The sequence below is a fragment of the Desmodus rotundus genome, chromosome 9 (genome assembly GCF_022682495.2).
Source record: "Desmodus rotundus isolate HL8 chromosome 9, HLdesRot8A.1, whole genome shotgun sequence".
NCBI lineage: Eukaryota > Metazoa > Chordata > Mammalia > Chiroptera > Phyllostomidae > Desmodus > Desmodus rotundus.
In genome coordinates, this window is record NC_071395.1 from 97616702 (window position 1) to 97628414 (window position 11713).

Sequence of the window (11713 nt, forward strand, 5' to 3'; positions counted from 1 at the left end):
AGTCAAGGAACAGCAGATGGGCACTGGGCAGGCGCTCGTCACAGATCCCTGCATCAGAATCTACATTTAACAAGCTCCCCGTGTGGTGGTTGTGCCCATTAAAGACTAGGGTTCAAACCAAAGGCTTCTCTCTCTCTGTGACCTTTGTCAGATGACTTAACCTCTCTGAGCTTCATTTTTAACTATTTATAAACTCAGTTATAAATCCACTTGTAAACCACTGAGAATTAATGGTAATATGTGTAGATCGCACATGTCCAGCCCATAGTGGGTACTCTGCAAATGACAAAGATGATGATAATTTCCTGACTGGTTTTCCCTCTTAACCGCAAAATAATTTGTATCTCCCGTCTCATTTCTAAATGAATTAATATCAATAGACAGGGTTTTAAGCTTCAGTTGGCCAGCACACACAAATAAATAAAGAACACTAGGAAAACCTAGGAACATAGATTTTTGCTGGCTTAGAGGCTGAATTCAGCTGCTGGATAACTTCGCAGCTGTTCCTGCCACCCTAAAGTATCTGTCCCCCTTCAGCTCTGTCACCTCAGCTGGGTCTGCAAAGCTGACTCGGGGATTTTCTTATGAAAACGCCTGATGGGTGGGAGGAGGATCTGGTGGTTGGCTGGGGAAAAAATGAGTAATGCAAACCAGTCTACTTAGTCAATGCTGCAAGAGAAATAACGTAAAAGCCGGCTCCCGTCTCTGGGGACTCTAGAATGATTCTGACTTATCATGTCACTGAGCAGAGCTGGGGGAAGCCAAAACTCAGAATCTGCTGGCAAGGAAAAGAACGAAGGGAAAAAAAAAATGACAGGGAGGGGCCATCAGAGGGGGAGGAAATAAAAAGAGAGCGAGGGAAAGACAAGCGTCATTTAGGAACAGAGGTAGAGTGAGAGAAGGAACTGCAGGATCTAAAACCAGGCAATACTACAGGATTTTTATATCTTTTCTTTTTCCCTCCCGAGGAGGTCCCTGCCCTGTCATTTCCTTGACAGGCACGCTGTTATGGTCTCTTTTCCCAGGAGTTGACCAGAAGAAGCTGAAGCGCCGAAGTGCCTTCCCCACCAAGCCCACTGGTCTCCCTAGTAATGGCTTGCTTCTCTCTGAGGTACGTGTAAGTAGTTTGGGGACAGCTATTAACTTCCAATTATAGCTTAAGTCTCAGCTTTGGGGTAAAGATGTTTCCTTTCAGACATAATCTCAAATATCCTCTTACTGGAAGGCAGTGATTAATACGGTGACTAAAAAGTTTATGCAAATGGGCAGCTCTCATACACTTAGCTTCATTGCCCAGGGAGTGATATTTTGACCTCCCAGGGCAGGAAAGGACGTGGGAGGTTTGATTTGAGCTTGAATTTATTTTCGGTGGATGCTTAATGTATCCCAAGTATTAAGCTCATTGAAATACCCTCCCGGATCTTCCTTTAAACTCGATAATTACAACTGCTCCACTGTTTAGCTGCTAGGTGGCCTCTCGGGGACAAAAAAAAATGACTTAACATGTCTGAGCGGCATACAAGAATTTTCACTGATTTCTCAGAGGCAGCATGTCAAGCAGATGCTTTTGATGGGATCTCAGATTTTGTCCAGAAATGTTCAGATTTAAAATATTTAGAGAGGTGCATCGCAGCAAGTTTTGTACACAAGGAGCTTGGGGCCAAATGAACTTGTAAAACTTTACTGAAAACAAGCTTATTTTTTTCAACATGTCCTGGTCCGCTTCATGTCAAAATTCCTTGTTGAGTTTAATGGAAAATTTGTGAATTGACAACTGATTACTCTGATGATTGATCTTATTTTTAATGTAAAAAAGGATAAAATTATCTCCTACATATTGTTGATTTTTTTCTTAGTATTTCTTTTTCCATCCCTTTTGTATGGATTGGGGGATATTTTAGACACATCTTAGACACACATCTTAGCCTAATTGCCACTGAATTTCTGCTGAACTGCGTCCATATCTGGGTCCCAGGACACGTTGTGTTGTGTGTTGAACAGTTACACAATAAAGACTTGTTGACTGTCAAGTTGATGTAGAAGAACATCATTTGTACACTGGCTCTGGTCTTGACATTGATTCCGTGGGCAGTGAATGGGTGATAGTTTGGAAAGAACGCACGTTATGCCTGGAAACATTGGCAGAGCCTAAGTTGCTATGAGTTGTGGAACGGACTGTGCGAAGTATTGTTTATAACATAGTCTCCCTCTGAATGAGGTCTTTGGGTTAGGATTGAGGCTTTTCAGTGTGCTTAGGGGAAAGAGAAGCAATAGACAAAGTGGAAAGGCTAGTAAAACATTTGCAGACCGCCAGGGTTTATTAAACACTGCAAAGTGCTTCCTGCTTTTTATATCTTCCCTTTCTTTATGGTTACCTGCTCTATCTTGCTTTTTGCTCAGTGCAAAGAGAATGCAAATGATTAGAAAAAGAAATTATGGTTGATTTTCACATGCATTCGTGCCTTCTGGGAAGGAACACAGTGGTGTCTCCCCAGCTCTTTTCTTTTCCTCATAGGGCGCTCTCTCGTGCATTTAGCTGACACCTCCCATCTTCTCCACAGCCTCCACCCTGGAGAGAACTCCCACATCTAATCTGTGAACTCAGCTAAGAAACACTGCTGTAAAAATGACTGAAGAGCCCATCAAGGAGATCCTGGGAACCCCAAAATCTCCCGACCCAGGGACAGTGGAGAAGAGCCCCAAGGGTGAGGTTGTGGTCACTACGGTCCCCCTGGTCAGTGAGATCCAGCTGATGGCTGCCACCGGGGGTGCAGAGCTCTCCTGCTACCGCTGCCTCATCCCCTTCGCCGTGGTGATCCTCATCACTGGGATAGTGGTCACCGCAGTGGCCTACAGCTTCAACTCCCATGGCTCCATCATCTCCATCTTGGGCCTGGCTCTTCTGTCGTCAGGACTTGTCTTGTTAGCCTCCAGTGCCTTGTGCTGGAAGGTGAGACAGAGGAACAAAAAAACCAAGAGACGGGAGAGTCAGACGGCTCTGGTGGTAAATCAGAGAAGTTTGTTTGCCTAGCGAGACCAAGTGGGGTACGTGGCCTGAACATCCTGCTCTCCCTGCATCAGCCAGTTCACCCAGAACTCGGGTGGGAGACGACGGACTTGGCACCTGCGCAGGCCAGAGGAATGGGAGTGGATGGAGGGTGGGAGGGCGGAGGGGGTTCTCCCGGTCAAGGAACAACTTGTATCTTCTTTAACGACAAACTTGACTCCAAGGGCTGTTTCTCAGATTGTAAATGCAGTTTTCTCTCCACGTGAACGATGGTCAGGGTCATGGGAGGTATGCAGCGCTAGCCAACGTTTGGTTCACCTTGGAAAGGAGCCAAGAAAAGAAGAGAAAAGAATCAGACGGTTCTGGCACACCAGGGACCCGCCTCCAAAAGAAATAACCCACACGGCTAAGAAGCTGCGTCAGAAAACGTTCTGCTGAGAGCGTAAATGGCCTTGGACTCGGCGTCCTTCTATGAAATTCTATGATGATTTCTTGTTTCAATAAGCTGCTTGTCTGGCACCTGTTTTATCTTTCACTTTCAGGAACTCATAACTGGTGGTACTTTCTCTTGACGAATAAACTAATATTTTTTATGTTTTAACATTGGACAATTTTAGGCGATTATAATGATGTGACAGAAGTGAAAAGAGGTAAAGGGTGTAGTTCCTAGATGACAGAGGGGAGGGCATTATATTAATATTAAAATAATCCAACATAGCACTTTTGAGGATTTTTATATTAAGGTTTAATGTACATTTCATTTGAAATAATAAATACTCATTGCTGCTGAAACTTCGGAAACGTCTGTTTCTGTTGCAGTTGCTTTTATTGTGGCTCCAAATTGCCCATCTTCCCTCAGCTCATTGCAGTGTCTCAATTGTATGTCTCTCAAATGGGCCTGTTGCTTCTTCCTAACTCAACTAGAAAAATTTTATTTTTTTATACATGATTTTTATGTGTGACTTCCAAAGAATGTTGTTAATTGTTTTTACTATAGTCTAAAAGATGTCTATGCCATCACAATTAAGAAATCATGGGGTCTGGGGTTTTATAATGTGTTGTTCAATGTGTTTTATATAGTCATTGAATAGTCAGTCATTAACTATTTGCTGAAAATATTTCTGAGCACCAACTATATGCCAGACATTGTGTAGATTCTTAGGCTGCTTAACTGTGTTAGGTCTAAGGTTACTGCTTCAATTCGGTGAACATCGAGCTATTCCACATATGGCTAGGACTCTACCCCATACCTCTAGCCAGAAATACTCCTGGTCCATATAGTTTAAACCACAGGTAACTAGAGCAGGAAGATAGTTTGGTATGAGGCCCTTTTTTTTTGTTTTTAACCTTGGGAAAACAAGGCGAAACAAAACAAATCTAGCATAGCCCTTTGGATGGAAGGCATTCTACCAAGAAATTTAATTAAACAGGTCAGGAACCTCTGGTGCTGACCACTCCCTGGTGCTCAGGTAGTTTTGTTAAGGGGAGATGCCCTGATGCCTTAGTTATTCCTGGCTTTGAAGGTCAGATAGGGAGAGCCCGGAGCTGTTGACTGCAGCTGAGTACACCACAGTTATCTTCAACACACACGGAGATCAACACCCCTCTGGAGAAACACAAGAGTGTGGCACTGTATTCATTTCAACGGGATGGAGTCTGTGCTTTGACAGGCCTCTCTCCGTGCAAAGATATTCAAAGGCTCCCCACTGCTGATGAAGACATTTCTCAGGCAAGTGTTCAAGGTTCTCCACAGTCTGGTCCAAACAGAGGCATCCAGCTTTCACTCTCACTGCAGCCTGAAAACTCCTTACGAGTTGAGCCAGACTGGACTATTCTCCATTCCTGGATCAGCCTTTGCTTTCCTCCATGTCCATTCAAACTCCTGTTTTTCCTCCTCCAGGATGCCATCTTTTCCCCCTCCGTCTCGATATATCCACATTCTGCTTCTCATTAGAGCCCCAGCTTAAACACAACCTCTTCCTAGAAGCTTCTCTTTTATCTGAAGGTAACTGCCCCTTCGAGAGTCTTTACTTACTTATTCTCTGAGGGTACCTTTTGTTTTCTTCCATGTGGGTGCCATAAATGTTTTATTCTCTTCCAAATCTCCTAAGAAGTGTATGATGTGTCTTTATTTCTTTTCACTGCATATGATGCCTAATAAAATGTTTTGTGCAGGATAGGTACTCAAGAAGGGTTTGCTAAATAAACTAAAGACTAAACAATTAAAAAGTGAGTGGTTTACCCCAAATTAGTCCATTGGTTTTAATCACGTAAAAGAAAATACTTTAGTTCCCAACTCTCTTAAAAATAGGTCATCCTCCTGTGCCTTGCCCCACCGTAAGCACCAGGTCTAGGTGAGTCTTTATAACCAGGTACTTCTCACCAGCCACTTCTCACCGGCCACACCTGCCCTTCAAAACGCCTGAAAAGTAAACCCATGCATTACTTCAGGCCACCAGGGGGCCTCATGCTGCTACCTGAGTCCCAAAAGAAATACCATGGAAGGACTTAAATTGTAAAGACCGACATGGGATCATATCTGGAGACAGAAATTCTCTCTTCTGGATTTGAGGACTCAGCAAAGATCCCCCACTGAGCCCACCCGTACCCTCCTCCCCAAGCCACTTCACGGTAGCTATTTCTGGGTTCTCCTTGAAAGTATGGGAAGGACTTGCCCTGTCTAGAGAGACTTTGGTCACACAGTCCTAGTCAAAACCAGACTTGAATTATCATATCAAAATTATCTCATAACACGTGTCTTTATTGGGCAAGGTTTGTCTTTGCAAATGCTTTTACCATATAGCGATAAGCAGATGTTAAATGCATTCATAGGTATGATGTAGGTATATGTGTATTAAAATAACAACCTGGCCCCATCCTGGGGCATCAGAAACTAGCTGTATCTCCCAGCAGGGTTTTCCCTAAACCCCACACATCCCAGAATGCACAGGAATGACTTTTAACCTCATTCCGTGGAGCAGGTTTCTGTCCAGGTGAGAACCACAGCCACACTGGTAACCCTGCTCTTCCCACCTCACTGTCGTAATTAATCTAGGGGATCTTGCCTAGGGAAGGTGGTCAAGGTCAGGTGGACTGTGCAGGTGGCTGAGCCTAGGACAGCCAGTCACACACAAGTCCTCAAACCTACTTCTTTGTACCACCCTCACCCCTAAAGGGAGAGGGAGACAGAGAGAGAGACAGACAGACAGGCAGACAGAGGGAAGACCACAGAGAGCAGAGAAAGAAGGGAGAAGGGGAGGGGATCCCCTGGTCTCCTGGGAAGTATTATGGTTTTGAAGTTAGAAGATCTGATTATGGATCCCAGCTCTTCTGTGAAACTAGTCAAGTGATCTTGAGAAGGTAAGCCTCATCTTTAACATAAGATTAATCTTTAAGAAATTATTTTGTAAACTATAAAGTATGACATAATCATAAAATTACTATTTACAATAATATCTAATGTTGACTTCAGCTTCTTTCTCTGCTCATTGTCCTAACATGTCATTTAGCATCAAGCAGCCCCTTGTTTTGATTAGATGGCTTTACTTAGTCACTTTCTTTAACCTTGACATTATCCACAAGGCTCTCTAGACCCAAGATAAACTGGGGAAAGCACCTGTTCCAAAGATGAGTCATACCTTACATTTTCTTAATATCTTAATTTTCTTAATGGATTGGCCATTCATCCAGCTAGGTCCCTTGCAGATGCCCACAGAACCCATAGAAACCAATGCTTGTTGTTTGAAGCTGCTCAGTTTTGGAGTGATTTGTTATAACATGCAGGGCTTTCACATATACTGGAGTCATTGCAAAGGTATATTTAATATGGAAACTCAACTAGGTGCCCTCAGCCACCACAACAAAAAACCAGGAGAGTGAGACACCCTCCCCCTCACCATCATTAAAGCTGCCTAGCAGCAACGAAGACCAGGGCAGAAATGTAGAGAAATGAAGTAAATTCCTCCAAGGGCACCCCAGTGATTTAAAGTTTATCTAAGGAATTTCAAGGGAATTTTTTTAAAATTTGACTTTTACAAGACTCCTTCACCCTAGCTCTTAATCTTGTGTATTGAACACAATAGACCCAACTGGGCCTGGCATTACCGGGTATTCTCTACCACTCTTTGAAGCCGGCAGTGCTAGGGCCCACCCAGCTCTGCAGAGGAACAAACCACAGTTCAGGGAGCATGACGGACTGATTCCACCAAGGAAGGCCTAGAGCAGGACCAGTATGCTGACCAGATATTACAGCTACCCCAGATTTATGCTTAGCCATAACCGGTATCATTTCCAGGACGCCTGTTTCGGAAAGGGAGACAAGAAAGATAATGCATCAGCTACTTTTGAAACCCTCTTTTTAAAGTATAATAGAGAAAGGTGTACAGCTCAATACATTTCACAAATAAACCTGTGGAACTAACACCCCGGTCAGGCAACCAAATATTGCCAGACTCCAGAGCCCCCTCCCCTGCCTTGAATCTACTTCCATCAGCTATTTTTTTCAGGGGGAACCACTATCCTCACCTCCCACACGCAGAGTGGTTTTGCCTATTTTTTCACTTATACAAGTGGTATCATATGGTGTGTATTCTCTGTGCCTGGCCTCTTTGCAATATGAGGTTTGTGAGATACATGCATATTGTTTGTTGCATGTAGTTATAAATGGTTCATTCTCATTCCTGTATAGAACTCCATTGCACAAATCTACCATCATCTAGTTATCACTTCCATTGTTGACAGTCATTTGGATAATTTCTAGTTTCAAACTATTAAAAATTGTTCGTATGGTAGTCAGCCTCTCGAATGACCCCTGTGACCCCCACCTCCCGGTATTCACAGCCCTCCTACATCATCTCAGGGGTGGTTTATGTGAGCAACAGAATATGGCAGATGCGGCAGATAGGAAGTTACTTCCGAGATTAGGTTGTGAAGATGTCCTGGGGATACTCAGACCGCCATGGTGAGGCCCCTGTGGTAAGGAACTGAGTCCTCCAACCAACAGCCAGAGAGGGAAAGGAGCTGAGACCTTCCGCCAACTACCTGAATGAACTTGGAAGTGGATCCTCTCCCAGTAGAATCTTCTGATGACTGTGTCCTTAGCTGACAGCTTGACTGAAAGCTCAGTGACAGACCCTCAGCTAGGACCAACTAGGACCACCAGCTAGGGCCACCAGCTAGGGCTGCATTTTGTGACTTTTATGGGCCCTGGGAACTTTTGTCTTCATGGACCTTTTCTCCACTAAAAGAAAAAAAAAGGAGCAAAAGGAAATTGTGCTGAAAAATATTGTTATAGTCTCTAGACACTGCATACACTCTGCCTAATGGATAGATTGGCCATTCATCCAGCTAGGTCCCTTGCAGATGCCTGCAGAACCCACAGAACCCATGAGGTAATCAAGGTTTGTTGTTCGAAGTTGCTCAGTTTTGGAGTGATTTGTTATTCAGCAATAGATAACGAACATCGTGCTACTGTGAAATTTCTTCTGTGTGATTTTCAGCGCACACACATATACGTTTCTGTTAAGTACAGGCCTAGGAGTGCAATTCCTGAATTAAAAGATATGTCCAGCTTCACTGCCAGACAGTTTTCAAAAATGGTGAAATGGGTTTATTTCCCTCCTGGCACCACAGGAAAGAGCTGGATGCATTACATCTTCGTGAATTTTTTACTTTCCCTCTTTTTCACTGTAGCCATTCTGCTCAGTGTAACACTTGCTTTTAAAGTGTGTATTAGGGGATGCGGCACCAGGACTTGGGCTGAGAAGGGGCAGAGAGATTGGAGAAGAAATTATAGTGGAAAAATAAGATTTATATTTGGGCTTTGAAGAAGCAAAGCAACAGAAGATAACTTCTCAGGGAAGTGTCCTGGAGACCAGGAGACCAGACTAGAGATTGGGCTAGTCCGTGCTAACAGTACTGACAACACAGTACTAACAATAGATTTTGTCATGCGCTCGCTATGCTCCAAACACTATGCTCTGAGTTTTGCATGAATAATCTCATTTGACCCTCACAACAATCCAATGAAGTAGGTACTGCTATTATCTTCATTTTACCGAGGAGGAAACTGAGTCACAGATTAAGCCTACTAACTGAATGCACACAGCTAATAGGGTAGGATCTGAGTTCAAACTCTAGAACCCACCCACTTACCCATTACTCTTTGCTCCCTGGTACAGTGAAATCTTTCAATGCTTCATTCTTGAAGAAACATCTTAAGCAGAAGCCAAGCAACACAGGGTCAGGTGTCTGAGCTAAGGCACGAGTGAGTCAACAGTCTTGAGAAACCAGAACTCAGATCATAGATGACTGCTGAATTATTTGCCATCTGAAGCCGGGTCTCCTTATCACAACCCCCATATATTTGTAGCCCTTTACAGTCATCAAGACACTCCTATTAGTGAACATGGGACTGATTCAGGACTTTGACTGTGTCTTTGGCCACCAGAGCTAATGCTCTCATCCTCAGCCTCCTTGAGTTTCCGGTGTGGAAAATTCTAGACTCAGAACCTATCAGCCAGCCTCCTTCTGAAACCAGAGACAGGGTGTGGCAAAAAAGTGCATAGCAGGAAAATGTAACACACTCTAGGGGTAATCAAAGAAGTCTTCCTGCTGGTGGTGACTTGATAAGACCAGGAAGGGTAGAGGAGTTAGCCATGGATAGGGAGTAAGGAAGAGCACACAGGAATACGCCTGGACAGGCCATGAGTGACTGGTGACAGGTCACGGAGAAAGCTGGCCTTCAGCCCCTCCACCACACTGGATTGTTGTAAGGCTGAAATGAAAGAACTTGTTAAGGGGATTTATCAATTGCAAAACTGTGTCCAAGAAAAGAGGCGTATAACTCCAATATCCATAGGGCTCAAACTTAGGGCGAGAGACTCAAATGTTCAGGTTTCAGTTGAGCAGAAACACTTCCTTTCAATCTGTGAGCACTATGAGGGTCATGAATAAAATATATTATCATAACTAAACTCTTCCTCTTCATCATCATAACATAACTGTCTTCCCTGAAGACAGCGTAGCACTGGGGCTAAAGGCAAGAACCCTAGAGACAAAGTACCTGGACTTGGAATTCATCTTTACTACTTATTAGCTGTGTGTTTCCGTACAAGACAACTTCTCCATGAGCCTCAGTTTCCTCATCAACAAAATGGGAACAATAATGGTACACCTCATAGGACAGTAGCAAGTATTAAGTTAATAGATACACAGCACTTTATGTCAATGACTGGTACTCAATATCTTAGGTAGTAGTACTATAATCTATCATAAAGTTAATTTTAAGTCAATTTTTAAAGTTAATTTTTCTAGCTGATATATGCCTTGAATGAGTTTGTATAATGTATAAAACTACAGAAGCCACACAAAAATCAGTTTAAATGGGATATTAATAGAAAAATAGCAGTTCCCTCATGAGTGAAATTGCAAACACCGCAAGAAAATGAGTTGACACAGATATTTTCATTCGACCATATCTGGCAGGAGCCTCCGCCCCCCTTCCAAATCCACATACATATGAATGTTTTGCCTTCTCAGTCAGAAGTTGTTTACGTTCAGTGTATCCATATCCATATTTACCCATTTCAACAATGACCCTGATGCTAACAAGCTTAGGAGGGCTGGGTGGCATTTGCTTGGTGCCCTGATGTGGACATCGCCTTTTCACCTGCATTGCCTGGCTAACTCCTTCCAGAGGCTTTATAAAATATTATCCTCATTTTTAGTTAGGGAAACGGAGGTTAACCTTGGAGAGGTTAAATGGTTTGCTTGTGATCACACAGTTCCTACGTGATAGAAATAAGACTCACACCCAGATTCGGGTCTTCTGTCTTTCGTTCCATCTTGCCACTGCCTCACCGGCCCAGGAACTGAAAGTTCCTACAGAACACCCTACCTCGGGGTTCTGTGTCCCCTGGCACATGGCTAAAGATGTTTTAACAAGTCTTGATATTGGTTATACCTATAGCTATGATTTACTGCTCTTCCCAATTGGACACAGACGTTAAAAAAAAGTTAAGGTGGTGAATTAAGATTTTCATCAACATCTGAAATAAAATGTATAGTTTCAAATCATGCAGAAAATATAACATGTTTATACAATGCACATTTTTCTCTAAGCACTTCTTGTTGCTTTTGAGGGCATTTTTTGGGGGGAGGGGGATTGTTTTTAAATAATAGAAGCTTCCATCATGATGGAGCTTACATCCCAGTCAGAGAGAGTCAGTGGCTCCCAAACGCCTGGCCAAACGCTGACTGCACCGGACTCACCTCACAGCTTTTTATAAAGACCAGGCTTCTCAGGGGCTGGCCCAGAGGGGCTGGCTCAGTAGATTCAAAGTGGAACCCAGGATCTGTATTGACAAACAAAAAATCCCCAAATGGCCCAGGAAATGAAAATTAACAACCATAATGATAGCTTTATATTTCTCCATTGATTTCTAGTAAAGTGGGAGACTGAATAATGTACCGTTGGTAAGGGAGAGGAATCAGGTAGTATGGCCATATTTTATTAAAACTTAAATATGTATGGACTTTATTCCAAATATCACTTCTAGAAATTTATCTGAAAGTCATAGATGTAATAGAACTACAAGAATATTTATTTCTTCACCACCAGCATTTGCATGTACACTCACAAAAACAACCTTGAATGAATTATGGTCCATCTACATATTGTATATACTATGTAGCTCATCAAATGAA

The 11713-nt window shown here is 43.1% G+C and overlaps 1 protein-coding gene across 1 annotated transcript; it reads left to right on the forward strand.

Annotated features, from left to right (window-relative positions):
• Positions 1–723: 723 nt before the first annotated feature.
• TMEM100 (transmembrane protein 100) lies at positions 724–3815 on the forward strand. The gene is made up of 2 exons (XM_024573142.4): positions 724–1111; positions 2562–3815. Exon 2 carries the CDS (start codon positions 2627–2629, stop codon positions 3029–3031), a length of 405 nt encoding a protein of 134 aa, XP_024428910.1. The 5' UTR covers positions 724–1111; positions 2562–2626; the 3' UTR covers positions 3032–3815.
• The last annotated feature ends 7898 nt before the right edge of the window (positions 3816–11713 follow it).